The following is a 15,449-nucleotide window of genomic DNA, read 5'->3' as shown; positions in this document are numbered from 1 at the left end:
CCCCATGATTTTTAAATGGGCATAACTTTTTTCGTATTTTAATATTTTTTCTAAAAAGTTGCACCATAAAAACGAGGATTTTATTCATTTTAATCTGAGTATGGTATTGCTATAGTTTTATAAATGATAAAAAAATAACATGTTACATAGGAGTACTCACGGTAAGTCTTGAATGTCCTATTTTAAATCTGTGAGCCCAGCCATTCGTAACATCTTATTGATGTCGACAACCAAACGATAAAACCAAACCAATGACCGGGTTTAAACTGAACATTGAACACCCATAATTATTATGTGAAATTACCAGGGCCTGTGTTCTAATATACTCGCCGCATCACACAAACACCCATATAGTCTTTAATAATAGGATACATGTTTGTAATAATACTCAGATTATTCATACCCATTAATATACCTCTCAAATATGAAATATCATTCATATTGTTAACCACTATAAACCTTTTAAGAAAAACCAAATGTATATATTCGATTATATTATTCTTAGCTCAAATCATTTAAACCATGAAGATTCGGTAGCGAATATAACGGGCTGATACATAGGGAGTCACAACACTGCTCACTACTAGCTCCTACTATCTGTAAAACCAAATTAAAACCCCATAGCCTCATTTCATTACCAATCGATCACGTCACCGGTAGACTCAAAACCCCATTTTCAAAATTCAAAATGTCTAATTTCACAGTAGGCTCCGCCGTCGAAGTAGGCAGTGACGAACCCGGGTTCCACGGCGCATGGTACACCGCCGCCATCGTAGACGAAGCCAACAACACTAACAAATCTTCCGGCAAGAAATCAAAAACCCGCAAAAAAACCGGCTTCATAGTCAAGTACGACACGTTGATTCAAGACGATGATAATGTTAACGAGCCGTTGACGGAGGTGGTGCACCTGTCGTTGGTACGGCCGTTGCCACCGACTAACGTTCGCCGGAACGACGGGAAGACTGCGACGGCGGCTGAGGTGGTGCTGGAGGATGACGGTGGTGGTGGTGGTGAGTTTGAGGTTTATGATGTGGTGGATGCGTACCATAGAGATGGGTGGTGGGTGGGTGTGGTGAAAGAAGTGGTTTTGGAAGGTGAGATGAAGAAATATGTTGTGATGTTTGAAAACCCACCTGAGGAATTTGAGTTTGACAAGAATGGTTTAAGGTTTCATGTTGATTGGGTTGACTCGTGTTGGATGACCCCACCGAAGAAGGTATGTTTGTCTCGTGAAGGGTGTAAACGAGCCGAGCCGAGCTTGAGTCTAAATGGGCTTTATTTGAGGTTTGGGCTGGTTCGGGCTCATAGAGTTTGAAAAAAGTTCGGGTCGTTTTGAGCATCTTATTTATTGATCTGATCTTGAGTAGCTCGTGAGCGGCTTGACTTCGTTTGCAACCCTGATTATACTTTTAGTGTAGATGTTATTTAAAATCCTCTACACTCTAGGGGTGTAAACGAGTCGAGTGAAGCCCAAGTCGTTTAGTTATCACTCGGGTCGATAACTAAACGAGCTTTATTTGAGGGCTCGGCTTGAGATCTTGAGCGGCTCGACTCGTTTGCGCCTCTAATTATGTTTTTACTTCAGACATGAGTATGTTTTTTGGTATTGTGAGTGCTAATAAGATCCGGGTTTGTTTGACTATGAAAGTTAAATGTTGATGTAGTTAATTATTTGAAATGTAGATACCAGGTGAAGAATCAGGAGATGCAAATGGTGATTCAAGCTTCACTACACCAGCTAAAGAAACCCTGATAGCTGATACACCTGTTTCTGCTAAATACAATAGTTTATGTAAACAACCGGTGAGTCCGTTAAAGTGTACTATTCGGTCCGGCCGACTTGTTATTTTTAGCGATTTACTGATTAAAGTCTTGACATGTGCAGGAAACTAATTCTGATGTAGTAGTTACATACAGCAGGAGTAAAAGAAATGGGAATTCGGTTGAAAACGGTTCACGCAGGAAAAGATTCAAATCTTTAGCAGGTGTGTGACATTTATATACAATTGAAGTTGTTTCTTTTAACAGGAAGTTATATTTTGTTGATTATTTACGGTATAGGTGGCAAGGGAAACACAAAAGCTATTGTGTCGGTTTTGGAAACAAGTGGATCGGATGATATTAGTGAAGACTCATTAACAGTAAGCAGTTGTTTTAGCACGCTAAATTGTAAGTTTGTAACTTAACTAATTCACATTTGTTATTGTTGTTAACAGCAAACCCATGAGACAGGGGATGGAAAGAGCCGTCAAAACAGAAAAAGCAGAAGACTATCAAAGTTGTCGGCTAATAAAGCAATCGGTTTACTAAACGATACTGATGCCACTATTAACCTTGATGAGGTGGCGCCTCTATCTGTGTGGTTTCAAGGCAAGCAACCGCTATCAGTTTTAAAAAGTAAGCTTTTTTTAAAGACATAACATGATTTCACATTTTGGTAATCATATTGTTTTGTAACTCGATTAATGCTGGTTAATGTTTATAGAAAGTTCTTGTTTACGTACTCCTGGCAACTCACCGGCTCAAGCCATGGTAGTCACCGAAAGTGGTGGTTCTCGAACCAGAACCACCGCTGACTACCAAAAAGATTGGCCATTTATCAAGCGGGCCCCGATCTGGGACACCCTTGAATCACTTGAACTATACCAAACACCGCCTCAAAAGCCACACTTTTCACCGTTGAAGAAAATGAAAGAGGAAATCCGTGAGGGAACAGCCATTGGTCACATGGTGACATTTGGGGGCATTGTTCAGAGGCTTTCGGGCTTGCAACTGAGTGATTCTGTTGACATCATCAACTCCAGTTTGGAGACTTTATGTGAGCTGGAGACTCATGGGTTTGATGTAGGTTCCGTCCGGGCTCGTTTAGCAGAGTTGGCTTTGTTGAAATCTAAAGCGGGGCCGTGTGAGATTAAGCGGAAAGAAGTTGAAAGCGAGCTGGAAAAGAGCAGGAATGAAAAGTATCGAGCCGAGAAAGAGTTGGATCAGTTACAAGTGGAGATGCAGGTGTTGAAAGAAAAGACTGAGCAGGCTATTTCTGTGCAGAAAGCAAAGGAAGAAGAGATTGTGAGATTGAAAACAAACTTGGATATTGCCTCGAACCAAATCATCGAGTGGGAGGTTGCTTTTAAAAAACTTTGTAAGAAAGATCTTGTTTAGGATTAAGGTGACGTGGCAAAATGGTTCATCTTTGCTATGGTATATTAAATATTAATTAACCCTCATGTATCTTTGCTAATGTGAAAACTTGTTAATGTTGTTGCTACTGGTATGCGATAACCTTGTTTGGTTATCACTTGATATGATATATTGACCCGCATATGATATTTTGCTTGTGTTGACAGTTGAGGCCAAACATGCTAATTTCAATTTGAATATTAACTTGAATTCTCAGATTTCAGCATTTGTTTATAGCCAATGGTACATATAAAAAATGCTAAGCCTCTTAAGTCTTAACAAAGTAGTTTGCCTTTTAAAATCTAATGAAGTATAGTTTGACCTTTATATCCTATTGACTTTTTTCAAAGACCATCTTTATTGCAAACTACAACATTTAATAGTTTTCTCATCAGTTGTGGATGCATTGTCCATACTTTGTGACGAACTCCATAACCCAACCATATGTAGTATATAACATCTCACAGTTTGATTTCATATAACGGATTCCTCATAGAATATTCAGAGATCAAATTAACATGCAAGTTAAATGTTGTTATTATCTTATTCAAATGTGTCAGTCAAGGGTGTTATCTGAGCATTGTTTGGTTTCAAGTCATGGTTTATGTTGGGAGTCCGAGTCTTGTGGTCTTTGCATTTTTCTCTTTAGTCGTTAATTTAATGTTGCAGTCATTTCGTTGTTTACCTATGAGTCCATCTAGTCTTGAATTCATGTAAGCCTGTAATTGCATATCTGGCTCTTAAGCCGAAAAACATGAGCCGAATCATGCAACTTTCTAGCCATGTAAATGGTTCATGTATAAAACAGTTATATCATTTAGAATTCAACCGGTGATGGCACATTAATGCCTAACCGTACATGTAATCATAAGGCTAACACAACCTGTCCAAATACAATGATATGCAAACTGACAGTAAACAACACCAGGACATTAAATAAGAGGCAACAACTCAAGAGAAAATTATTTTAAGAACTATAAACAGGTAGAACAATTTAGAAAAGCCTGTGAAGAAACACTAAATGACCCCGGCAGATTACGGATAATCTTAGGGTTAAGTAGATGTTTCCCACGAGGGTTAGGTCCGGCAAAGATGGTTATTCTTCTTGACCTGCAAAACAAACACCGTGAGCTCGTCACTGAGAAGGGGGGGGGGGGGGGTTCCTCCTTGTGACCACCCTCCGGCGTGAGAATCAGACTAGATTGCTCTGAATATAAGTGTATATTGAGAGGAATAGCTAGAGAGAAGATAAGATGATAATACCGTTCCAAGGTGTTGGAGTATTTATAGCCGAAGGTAGGTTTCCAAGCAGGTACGGCCAGCTGTATAATATTCCTTTTCCACCAACTACGGGCTATGTACGTGCCACGATGGGAGTTGGTGGGTAGGCAGCGGCTGATAGTGACATTTTGTACTGGAGCGTGCTCCTCCTCGTACTATTGTCGGTGAGCTGTCACCCTGTGATTGGTTCATGGGCTGCTTTGGTCAGATCTTGTCTATTTTGTCCATACCTTGGCAGGTATAGTACAAAAGATCTTCCAGAAGCGTACGGACTAGCTCTATATTCCCGCCCTGCTCATTCCTTCTTCAGGTGACATTACTGAAGTACTAAGAGTTAGTGCCTTATGCGTGTAGCCCTACTGTTAGTGCGGGTGGCCTTCCTTCTTGGCTTGTACCCACAACTGCGGGGACAGGTAAGGTACTGTACCAAGGGAGGCTTTCCTGCGGGAACAGCTGGCTTACTGCGTGTAAGGTCTTCATCTCTCTGAGCATGGTGGATCCTGCGGAACCAGTTGGTCTTTGCGCAGACGTACCTCTTCAAGGTGTGTCTTGCGGGTCCAACTGGGCTATGCAGGGACCTACCTCTTCAAGTCCCCCAGTCCATTGTTCCTCTCATGAATTGTCAATAAGTGAGTTGAACTTTTGGACTCTAAGCAAGGGGTTTTAAAGAGGAGTTTTTGTTTTCTAAGGTTTTCCGTGGGGATTCTTCCCGCAGTTTTCCTAATGTCACTTGCAGAATTTCCCGATTTTTCTGCCTGATCTTTGGTTATGATGCGGGTAGGTGTTTAACCTCTTCGCAAGTCGGGAGGTTTTGGCAGATTTGGACATAGTGATCAGTTATGTTAAACCACCAATTCCACCTTGAAGCTTCAATTTAGTTCTCAACGTTCCCACCATGCGGAGGTGTTATTTCCCTTTCCGCAAGCATGGCCCATAAGATCCTTCTTGGCTTCAATTCCCTGCAAGTGCTAAGTATGTGAAGGGTTTCGCCTTGACACTGTACCCGCGCTTGTCTTACGGTTTTTTGCTTCCCAAGGTAACGGGGTATATTCCCTCTTATTTTGAATCTTTTTGAAATTCGAAGAGTTGGTGAAAGGGTAAGGACAGCCCCAACGGTTGAAGTGACGTTGGCGTCTCCTGACGGTTTCTTCTGACGGTTTCAGGACATGCAGGAAGTCAATCCGGACGCTTTTTCAGGCGCGTGGGCGCGAGTTTTACGGCACGCGTCCTTTCGACAGCTGTTGCTAGCTTGCTTTTTCCACGTGTCGTCGTTTCATTGCACCTGCGTTTTCTCTCCCCTCCGCATTAAATTCATCGCATTCATTGCGATGAGTATATAAGGGGGAAGATGGTGTATCCCATTCCATACTTTCACTTCATTCTTCTTCTTCTAAGCTATTTCCGGCGAATACTCTAACTTTTCCGTCGAGCATTCTCCTGAAATCGTTCTCTTTCACACCTAAAAAATGTCTTCACATGATCCCGAGATTAACGTCGAGGAGTCTGATGTATACCTCGAGAACCCGACGTCCACGTCTGATAAGGACGATAAGAGTACTGCTGGCGAGTGCAGTATACTCTTTCTGTTGATTTGTATCACTATATCGTCAAGAAGTTCATGCTCGAGCCTTACGAGCCTGAGTTTCCAGAGCCCCACCAGACGGTGTATGATGCCCCTAAGGGCCCCCTAAGGGCAAGATAGGGGTTTATGCCTCATTCTTCATATATGGGAATCTCATATTCCCATTAATGAAGTTCGTGTACCATGTTCTGGAGAAACACGGTGTACACTTGACGGAGGTGCACCCGATGGCGATCGCTAAGGTTCGCAATTTTTAATGGGTGTGCCACATTCTGGGCATCGAGCCCCGCGTCGACCGCCTGATGACCTTCTACTCCTGGAGGTGTATCCAGGGCTGGTATACCTTGGTCACTCGGATCAAGGGTTTGAAGATCTGCGCTACCGAGCGCAGTCTTCGGTCTTGGAAGCGGGAGTTTTTCTACATCTCTGCTCGCGTCGTCCCCATTGCGATGACGTTCAAGAACGGGAGGGCACTCCCTAACCTTCACGCCTCCAACTACCAGAAGACGGAATGGTTCGCCAAGATCTCCCAGATCCAGACTCCGGTTTACCGCTTTGCGGAGTCTGGGATGGTGATGCTTGGGATGAGCCGGGTATGGAATGATGCCGGTTCTGAGACGCCGCAAATACCTATCATCCTCGAATACGGTTTGAACTTTACTCCTTACGGTATGCTCCATCTTTTGTGTTGATTTAGGGTTTTTCTTCTAACTGTTAATCTTTTTTTATTTCAGAGGGGAACGACTTACAATCGCTCCTGCATCCACGGGAGACTGGTGGTCCCGCCCGCCTGGGTACTTGCGATCTTGACGAGAATGAGTTTCCCATTCTGGAGCAAACGACGGATAGATTCGTAGAGGTCTACCCGCCGGGCCACGAAATTTTGAGCGCCACTCGGCCAGGTAAGGGATTCTTTAATCCTCGCCCTCTTCATGCTCAAACTTCTGCTGGAGTTCCTCTAATTTTGTCATCTTCTGATGAGGGATCCGCAGACGGGCCTTTCTTCGTGAGGAAGAAGAAGAAGGCTCCTGGCGTGAAGGGCAAGGCGAAGGTTACCTCCGTCGTCGACCTGGGGAATCAGTCTGATTCCGAGACTGAAAGTGAGGAGGCGGCGGGGAACCTCGGTGGTGGTGAGACTATTGTCTCGGAGGTTGAGACGGCTGTCACCTCTGGGCAACCAAGCGTTGCAACGGTGACTGGCGTGAAGAGGCCAGTTCCATCTGGTTCGTCTCCGCCCGTCAGAACTTTCAAGATTAAGAAAACCCGTAAGTATATTGTTTACCTTTCCTGCATTTCTTTCCGCCTTTTTTTCATCTTTTGTTGTCTTCACGCAGGAGTGGACGCATCCGCCTTCCAGAGCGGTGCGGGAGGGAGCAGTTCCGGACCCACGACGATAGGTTTGGTCAACCTATCTGAGGCGATGACCCAGGCGGCTGCGCCTGTTTCTGGTGTTGGTTCAGTTGCTCATTCTGTTGAGGCAATTGTTCCAGTTGTGACGTCATCTCCGCCGGCCATCAGTGCCATCTTTACCACATCTTTCACTGGGCCGGCGGTGACTTTTTCTGCAAGCTCCTCCACAGCGGCGACCACGGTTGTGAGTTCATCTCCAATGAGTTCACCTCCGATGGTCTCCACCACGGTGGCTTCTACCATGCCTCCTCCGGCGCCAGCGACTACCTCGTCCATGGCTGGCTCTTCAGGTATGTTCGGGGTTGGGACCTCTAGCCAATCTTTGCCTCCTTCCCATCTCCTTGACCTCTTGGATGGATATCCCTTAGGTTCGGGTGATGGGTTTGGCGTCTACCGGCATGTTATCGACCCTACATGTGCATGGGGTTACTTTGGCCTATTATTCCTTCTTATCATTTTTTTTCCTAACTGTTTTTTGTTTTTGCAGTTCGGATTCCAATAAGATGTATGCTCCACGGTGGAATATCCGCCGAGGAACGACCCTCCAGAAAGCTGCGGATTGCATTGACTGGGCACGCCATGCCGCCCCAAGCTGTGCGTTGGGGAGGCAATGGCTAGCTACCAAGAGGGTAGGCTATCAAATGAGCTCCGAATCCTCCTTGCCCGGATGCAGCCGCGCGTCGAGTTACTTTGTCGTGAAAACGACAAGTTAAAGACTGCGAGTAGCCTGGAAGTGGCTCAGGCGCGAGCATTGCGGGAGGAGAATAAGAGGCTTGCTGCCACCGCTGCAGAGAAGGAGAAGGCCTTCAAGGACCTTGAGGTCGAGGTTCAGGCCAGGCACGAGGCCCGTTCCAAGGCTACCCAAGCTGTTAACGAACAGCTTAGGTTGGCCAAGGAAACTGCGCGTAACGCGACCGAGAGGGCCACCAAAGCTGAAGCCATTGCTGAGCCTCTGCGCGGCGAGAATGAGGAGCTTAAAGCCAAACTAGAGAAGCTTCAGCAGGCTCATGATGCTTTGGCCTTGGAAGACGCCAAGAAGCTCCAAGAGCTCCTGGATCAGAAGGGTATGCTTGATCGCACTGAGTGTAAGCTTAAGGGTGTTGAAGAGGCTGCTGCTAAGGATGTGTTGCTTGCCAACCTCACCAAGAATGAAGCCGAACGCACCTGCGATCAAGCTCAAGCTACCCTCCAAGAAGCTCTGATCACTAAGGAATGGCTTCTACGAGAAGCGTTGCCGCAGGTACGCATAGCTTCATAATTTCTTTGCTTTACACTTTTCTTTATACTTAGAAAAGTTTTTGATATATATTTTTTTTGTAGGTTGTGCATCGGATTTTCGCGAACACATCTTATGACGATGCCATGAGTGCAGCCCTCAACGCTTCTCATGAGGACGGGGAGAAGGCTGGTTTCCTGCTTGGTCTAGGATTTGCAGAGAAGGGCATCCCGCCTTCCAACTTTCCTTTACACGATGTAGACACTGAAGCTACCTACGACCAAGCTGTGAACCAGTATGCTGCCTTCCCGCATCCGGTTGTGGAGAAGGTGAACGAAATTGCGGCTGCTGATGAGGGGTTAGCTGTTCTCAAGGCTTTCCTCGAACCGCCGCAGACAACTGATGGTGCGGGTTCGAGTGGGTTTGGAGGGAGTGGTCCTGAAGCTTGAACCTTGAGATCCCTTCCAACCGTTAGGATAGATTTGTAATTTTGTAGGCGGGTAGATACCTAGCCATTGAATTTTTATTGTGAATATAAATATTTTGTTAACGCCTTGCCCTGTAAACCTTATATGATTTGCTCATGCATATTTTAGTTTAACTTAGCAATTTTCTAAGTGTTTTGAATAAGTTAACTTTTCGACGCGTGTTGGATAATAGGTTACTGTTCTGTTTCCTTTATCATGATTGTGCGGGTACACCCGTCACTTTCACTTAGTAGGATGACCAAACTTTACCTATATCTGACCTGCGTGAAGGTTTTCCTCATCTTCCCCTTAGAAATATTTACTGTTTTTGTGTTTATGCGGGTTGTGCCGCTTTCCACACGCAACGACCTACTTCCTCCCACACTTATTTATGCGGTGAACACCGGCATATCCGTGTGGTCAGTTCATAAGTATAAAGGTAAGGCTATCAACACAATGTGATAAAGGAGAATCATTTCCATTAGAAGTGGCTCTAGGCCTTTTCTTTACAAGTTTGGAATTGATCTACATGTAACATTTGCGTAATTGAGCTCCATTCCATGTTCTTGGGATGGGAGTGCCATCGAGCCTTTCGAGCCGGTATGCGCCCTTTCCCAAAACCTCTTTAATGATGTATGGCCTTTCCCAGATCGGGGCCAGCTTTCCTGGGCGCTCTTGGTTCGAAGCCTCGTTGTTACGCAGTATGTAGTCTCCGATATTGAAGTTGCAGAGTTTTACCCGCGTGTTTTAGTACTTTTGCATTTTTCGCTTGTAGTTCTCTTCACGCGCTGCGGCTAAGTGTCTGCGTTCTTCGGTTAGCACTAACCGTCTTTCCGCATCATTGTCTTCTGGTTGAGTTATGACTCTTGGTGAGGGTAGACCAATTTCGACCGGGACCATGGCTTCAGTGCCATAGGTGAGGCTGAACGGGGTTTCGCCCGTGCTTGCCTTTTTTAGCGTTCTGTTCGCCCAAAGGACATGTGGAACTTCGTCCACCCAGCCGGATCTATGCTCCAAGAGTCTTTTCTTTATGCCGTCGACGATGCTCTTGTTTGCTCTTTCCACCTCACCATTACCCTGCGGGTGTGCCACTGAGGTAAAGGTGTGGGTGATTTGAAGTTCTTTCAGCCACTTTTGCAGCTTCTGGTCAGCAAAGTTGGTGCCGTTATCGCTTACCAAATTCTGTGGAAGTCCAAAACGACAAATAATAAATTCCCAAATAAATTTTTTGATATGTTTTGCGGTTGTTTGGGCTAGGGGTTTTGCTTCTATCCACTTGGTGAAGTAGTCGATGGCTACCACTAGGAACTGAACGTTCCATGCTGCTGTGGGAAATGGGTCTGTCACATCGATGGCCCACTTTTGGAATGGCCACGACGACGTGACTGGAACAAGTTCGTTCTTCGGGCGATGCGTGTTGGGTGCGTAAAGCTGGCAGGATCTACATTTTCTGATGTAGGCCAGCGCATCCGTGTGCATCCCCGGCCAAAAGTATCCCGCGTTGTTTAGCTTAGCTACAACTGCACGTGGACCTGCGTGTACTCCACAGATGCCTTTGTGTACTTCCCTTAGGAGGTAGTTGGCATCTTGATCGTCCAGGCATCTGAGGAGTGGGCCAAGAAAGTTACGCCTGTAAAGTATGTCATCAACAAGTTGATAGTTCAGTGATTTACAGCGTATCTTTCTTGCATGTGTCTTCGACTCTGGTAGTATACCCGCTGCAAGGTAATTTATGATTGGTGTCATCCATGTTTCCGTGCCAGTTTGGATGACACAGATTTCCTTGTGCGGGACTGATGGTGCTCCAAGAAGTTCAGCGCGGATGTCTTTTCCCAAGTGGGTGAAGGCTAACGACGCAAGCTTGCTTAACGCATCCGCAGATTTGTTTTCGCTTCGCTTGATGTGCATAAATTTGCAATCGTTAAAATCGCGCATAAGGGTTTTTGCTTGTGCGAGGTACAGGGCCATTGTGTCGTTCACGGCCGTGTACGTCCCGTTTATCTGGTTGGCTACTAACATGGACTCCACGTGGGCTTCCAAGTTTTTCACTCCCATCTTACGCACAATTCTTAACCCGGCCAAGAATGCTTCATACTCCGCTTCATTATTCGTACTTGGGAAATCCAGCCGAATGGCGTAAGTGTATTCTTGGCCTGCCGGGTTAGTTAGGTTCAACCCTGCGCCTGAACCTTCGTTGTTGGATGCTCCATCAGTATAGAGTCACCAGACATCATCAATGTCCTGTGCTGGAGAGGGTTGAGCCTCTTCCTGGCACTCTTTTTCCCGCGAAGCGGGGACTTCTGCAATAAAGTTGGCCAAGACCTGGCCTTTTATGGCTGGTCTTGGCTTGTACTTTATCGCGTATTCTCCCAATTCAATTGCCCATTTGGCTAGGCGCCCTGATAACTCGGGTTTGCCTAGAACGTTTGCAAGTTTGAAGTTGGTGAGAATGGTGATTGGGTGTCCTTGGAAATATCGTCTTAGCCTGCGTGAAGCCTGTACAAGCGCTAAGACAAATTTTTCCAGGGTAGAGTACCGGGTTTCTACGTCCGTTAAGACGCGGCTTACATAGTAGATGGGCATCTGGATGCCTTTTCGTTCTACTAGTAAGACTGCCCCGGTTGCTCTGTCTGTGGCGGAGAGGTAGAGAATTAATTCCTCCCCCGCTTCTGGTGCTGTGAGCGTTGGGAGTTCGATCAAGCGTGACCGAATCTCCTGAAAAGCTGCTTCCGCTTCTGGTGTCCAGCGGAAGTGCATTTTCTTCAAGCAATTTCTCAATGTTGACACGAATGGGAACGACCTATCCGCATGGTTTGCCAAAAAGCGGTTAAGTGCGACTAGTCGTCCATTCAGTGTCTGAGCCTGTTTGATGGTAGTAGGTGATTCCATTTTGATAATGGCTTCGACCTTTTCAGGGTTCGCTCTGAAGCCATCTTTGGTAACGATGACTCCTAAGAACTTCCCTTCTTCCATCATAAAAGAACACTTGCTCGGGTTGAGCTTCATGTTTATCCGTCTTCCATGTAAACTTCAAAGTTCCTCCCGATTTGGGCATGGAACTCTTTGTCCATTAGGCGTTGGTATGTGGACCCGGCATTCTTAAGTCCGAATGGCATCATTTGATAACAAATGTGCCATCGGGCGTCCGAAATGCGGTTTTGTCCTGATCGTCAACGGCCATATGGATTTGATGGTACCCTTTATACGCATCAAGGAAGCATTTAAGGCGAAACGGTGCTAACGAATCTACTTTCAGGTCAATTTCGGGTAACGGGTAACAATCTTTGGGGCATGCTTTATTCAGGTCTTTAAAGTCTATGCACATGCGCCATTGTTTGTTGGATTTCGGTACCATGACGGGATTTGCAACCCATGTTTGATATTTACTAACGCGTACGATGCCTGCGTCAAGGAGTTCCTTGGCTTGGGTTCTACACGCGTTAGCCTGTTCCGCACCCATTACGCGACGCGGCGGAAAAGCCGGGTCACATTTGAGCTTATGCTCCGCCTTACTTCGGGGTACACCAGTCATGTCAGCTGGAGTCCACGCAAAGATGTCAGCATTTTTTTGCAATAAGCGTTTGAGTAAGGTGCGTGTGGGATCAGTGATTGTTGGGCTAATGGTAACGGCCTGGTCAGGGTATTTGCCATTGAAGGCCCATTCTTCTGGCTCGGTAATGGTTGGTTTAGCCATTTTTGGTTTGGGGTTAGATGAGACAGATGCGATGCATACCTGGGGAATACCCGTGATCATCAAGACACCCTCAGCTGTTGGCCACCCCATCATGCCATGGACTTAAGACACCACGGCATTAAATCTTGCCATCCCATCCCTCCCGAAGAGGATGTCGTATGTGTGGTGTGGCTTCCTCATTACGATGAAGTCCACGTCTTCTGTGCGGGAGTACTTCCTGTCCGTGAGAGTGACGGGGAAAGATAGGATACCCAAGGGGGTGTTTGTGCTGCCATCGAACCCTTCCATTGAGGCGTAGACCGTTTCCAGGCGTTCTTTGTCTTCGTCGTCTAGCTTGTCGAAGAACTGCCTATACATGACCGTTAACGAAGCGCCGTTATCAGCAAGAGTGCGGGAGGTGATGTAGTGCCCAAGCTGGCTTTTGATCACTATGGGGCCTTCTTTGTTGGGCCCTCCTGGCACACGCGGGAAGCGCACTTCAGCTTCCTTCCACGCACTTGGCTCCGTCGTTCGTCGTTTTCTTCCTCTGACGTTGCCATCAACCATGTGGATGCTGATGTCGACGGGCTTTCGTCCGTTGCCCTTGTACCGATTGTCATTTATCCCTCCGTTCTTGATTGACGCCACGAGGTGTGTAAGTTTTCCATCTTTGACGAATGTTTCGACAATATCCTTCAAAGACGTACACTCATCTGTGGTGTGGCCTTTTGTCCCGTGGAAGTCACAGGATTTGCTCTGATCAGCTTTATGACGCTGCCGGATTATTGGAGCCTTTGGCCACGGAAGTTTCTCGGTGGAAAATATCTCGGTGACACTTTTTGTGAGTGGCGTCCATCTGGGATTCCGGGACGAGTGTGTGTTGTCCCTTCCGCTTAATAGAGGGCGAGAGCTAGATGAGGTGTCAAAGTTTATCCTTACCTGCCAAATACCAAGCTTCCTCTTTTTATTATGTCGGGCGGTACGGACATTATTTTCTCTGGTCCTCTGCGTGTAGAGATTTGTGCTCTGGGGAAGATTTCTACCCAGTCGCTTCTCCATCTCGGCAAAGCGTTTAGCTGCCGTCATGATGGCATCCCACGTAGATGGCATGCCATCTTTACCCGTCAAAGTGCGGATAAGCTCTGGGTACTCGGCGCCCTGGATGAAAGCGGCGCGAACAAGATCTTCGCTTATAGTGCCTAGACTTAGCTTCTTTGAGTTGAAGCGAGTGATGAAGTCTAGCAAAGATTCGTCTTCCTCTCGGACGCAGTTGAGGATCGTCCACTGCTCTTCAGTATATTTTCTTTGTTGACTGAAGTGCTGGCTGAACTTGTGCTGGAAGTCTGCCCAATCATAGATGTGGTGGACCGGTAGACGATCAAACCACGTGGGTTCCGTCCAATTACTGACGGTTGCCCCCGCTATGAATCTGTTCAAGTGATCGTCTGGGTCGGATACGCCATGAAAAGTACCTATGTTGGACATATGTTTGGCACTCTTTGGAGCGATTGCTTCCGCAATGTCTCTTGCAAATTTGGACATTCCCGCATTTGCAACAGTCGGTCTGAAAGTTTTGGAGAAGTCACGTGGGTTTCCCCCCGCGCTCTTTGGCTTGAAAGTTTCTCCAAAATTTCTTTTCGAGCGGAAGTCTACTTCTTTACGCTTCCCTTTCGCCTTATGACAAGGGTTTGCGTCACTGTCAGATTCTTCCCAATCGTCATCCGAATACTCGCAATCATTGCTCGTGTTGAGCTGTTGTCGAGTGCTTCCGAATTCGTCGTTGGCCTGTTGGAGTGAACGTAAACGTTCATCCAACTCAGCTTGGAATTCTTTCTGACGTGCTTCCGCCCAAGCTTTAACTTGATCTAGTGTTTGGCGGGGAAGCCTCGTTTGTTGCTTTTCCACCTGGGTATCAATGAATCCCAGGGGAGGATTGTTTACTGCACTTGCCCTGGCTTGGGTAGCTGGGGTAGTGTTCGTAAAAACCGTGTATTCACCGGTATTCCCCCCAGTAGCTGGGGTTGTGGTTACCGGGGTTTCTTGGTCACTCGGTGGCCTTGGCCTCGGAGTAACCTTAACCATCTTTCCAGAAATTTTGAAAAAACTGAGAAAAAGAATTAGTTCTAGCTTAATGCACGGATGGCGCCAATGAAGAAACACTAAATGACCCCGGCAGATTACGGATAATCTTAGGGTTAAGTAGATGTTTCCCACGAGGGTTAGGTCCGGCAAAGATGGTTATTCTTCTTGACCTGCAAAACAGACACCGTGAGCTCGTCACTGAGAAGGGGGGTTCCTCCTTGTGACCACCCTCCGGCGTGAGAATCAGACTATATTGCTCTGAATATAAGTGTATATTGAGAGGAATAGCTAGAGAGAAGATAAGATGATAATACCGTTCCAAGGTGTTGGAGTATTTATAGCCGAAGGTAGGTTTCCAAGCAGGTACGGCCAGCTGTATAATATTCCTTTTCCACCAACTACGGGCTATGTACGTGCCACGATGGGAGTTGGTGGGTAGGCAGCGGCTGATAGCGACATTTTGTACTGGAGCGTGCTCCTCCTCGTACTATTGTCGGTGAGCTGTCACCCTGTGATTGGTTCATGGGCTGCTTTGGTCAGATCTTGTCTATTTTGTCC

At 46.3% G+C, this 15,449-nt stretch overlaps 1 protein-coding gene across 1 annotated transcript; it reads left to right on the top strand.

Moving 5' to 3' along the window:
- The first annotated feature begins 618 nt into the window (after positions 1–618).
- LOC143622664 (DUF724 domain-containing protein 6-like) lies at positions 619–3,168 on the top strand. Its single transcript, XM_077093745.1, has 6 exons — positions 619–1,297; positions 1,687–1,806; positions 1,889–1,988; positions 2,065–2,144; positions 2,220–2,400; positions 2,489–3,168. The coding sequence occupies exons 1-6, from the start codon at positions 689–691 to the stop codon at positions 3,160–3,162; spliced, it is 1,764 nt and encodes a 587-aa protein (XP_076949860.1). The 5' UTR covers positions 619–688; the 3' UTR covers positions 3,163–3,168.
- The last annotated feature ends 12,281 nt before the right edge of the window (positions 3,169–15,449 follow it).

This window comes from Bidens hawaiensis, unplaced genomic scaffold, assembly GCF_021521415.1.
Source record: "Bidens hawaiensis isolate Kalapana, Puna unplaced genomic scaffold, B.hawaiensis_p1.1 tig00003241_1, whole genome shotgun sequence".
Taxonomy (NCBI): Eukaryota; Viridiplantae; Streptophyta; class Magnoliopsida; order Asterales; family Asteraceae; genus Bidens; species Bidens hawaiensis.
The sequence above is the reverse complement of the archived record's forward strand: the minus strand, read 5'-3'. Positions and strand labels throughout refer to the sequence as shown.

Coding starts and splice junctions, on each gene's coding strand:
- LOC143622664 (XM_077093745.1), top strand. CDS start 689: ATGTCTAATTTCACAGTAGGCTCCGCCGTCGAAGTAGGCAGTGACGAA. Junction 1,298..1,686: donor TTTATTTGAGGTTTGGGCTG/GTTCGGGCTCAT, acceptor TTTGAAATGTAG/ATACCAGGTGAAGAATCAGG. Junction 1,807..1,888: donor ATAGTTTATGTAAACAACCG/GTGAGTCCGTTA, acceptor TGACATGTGCAG/GAAACTAATTCTGATGTAGT.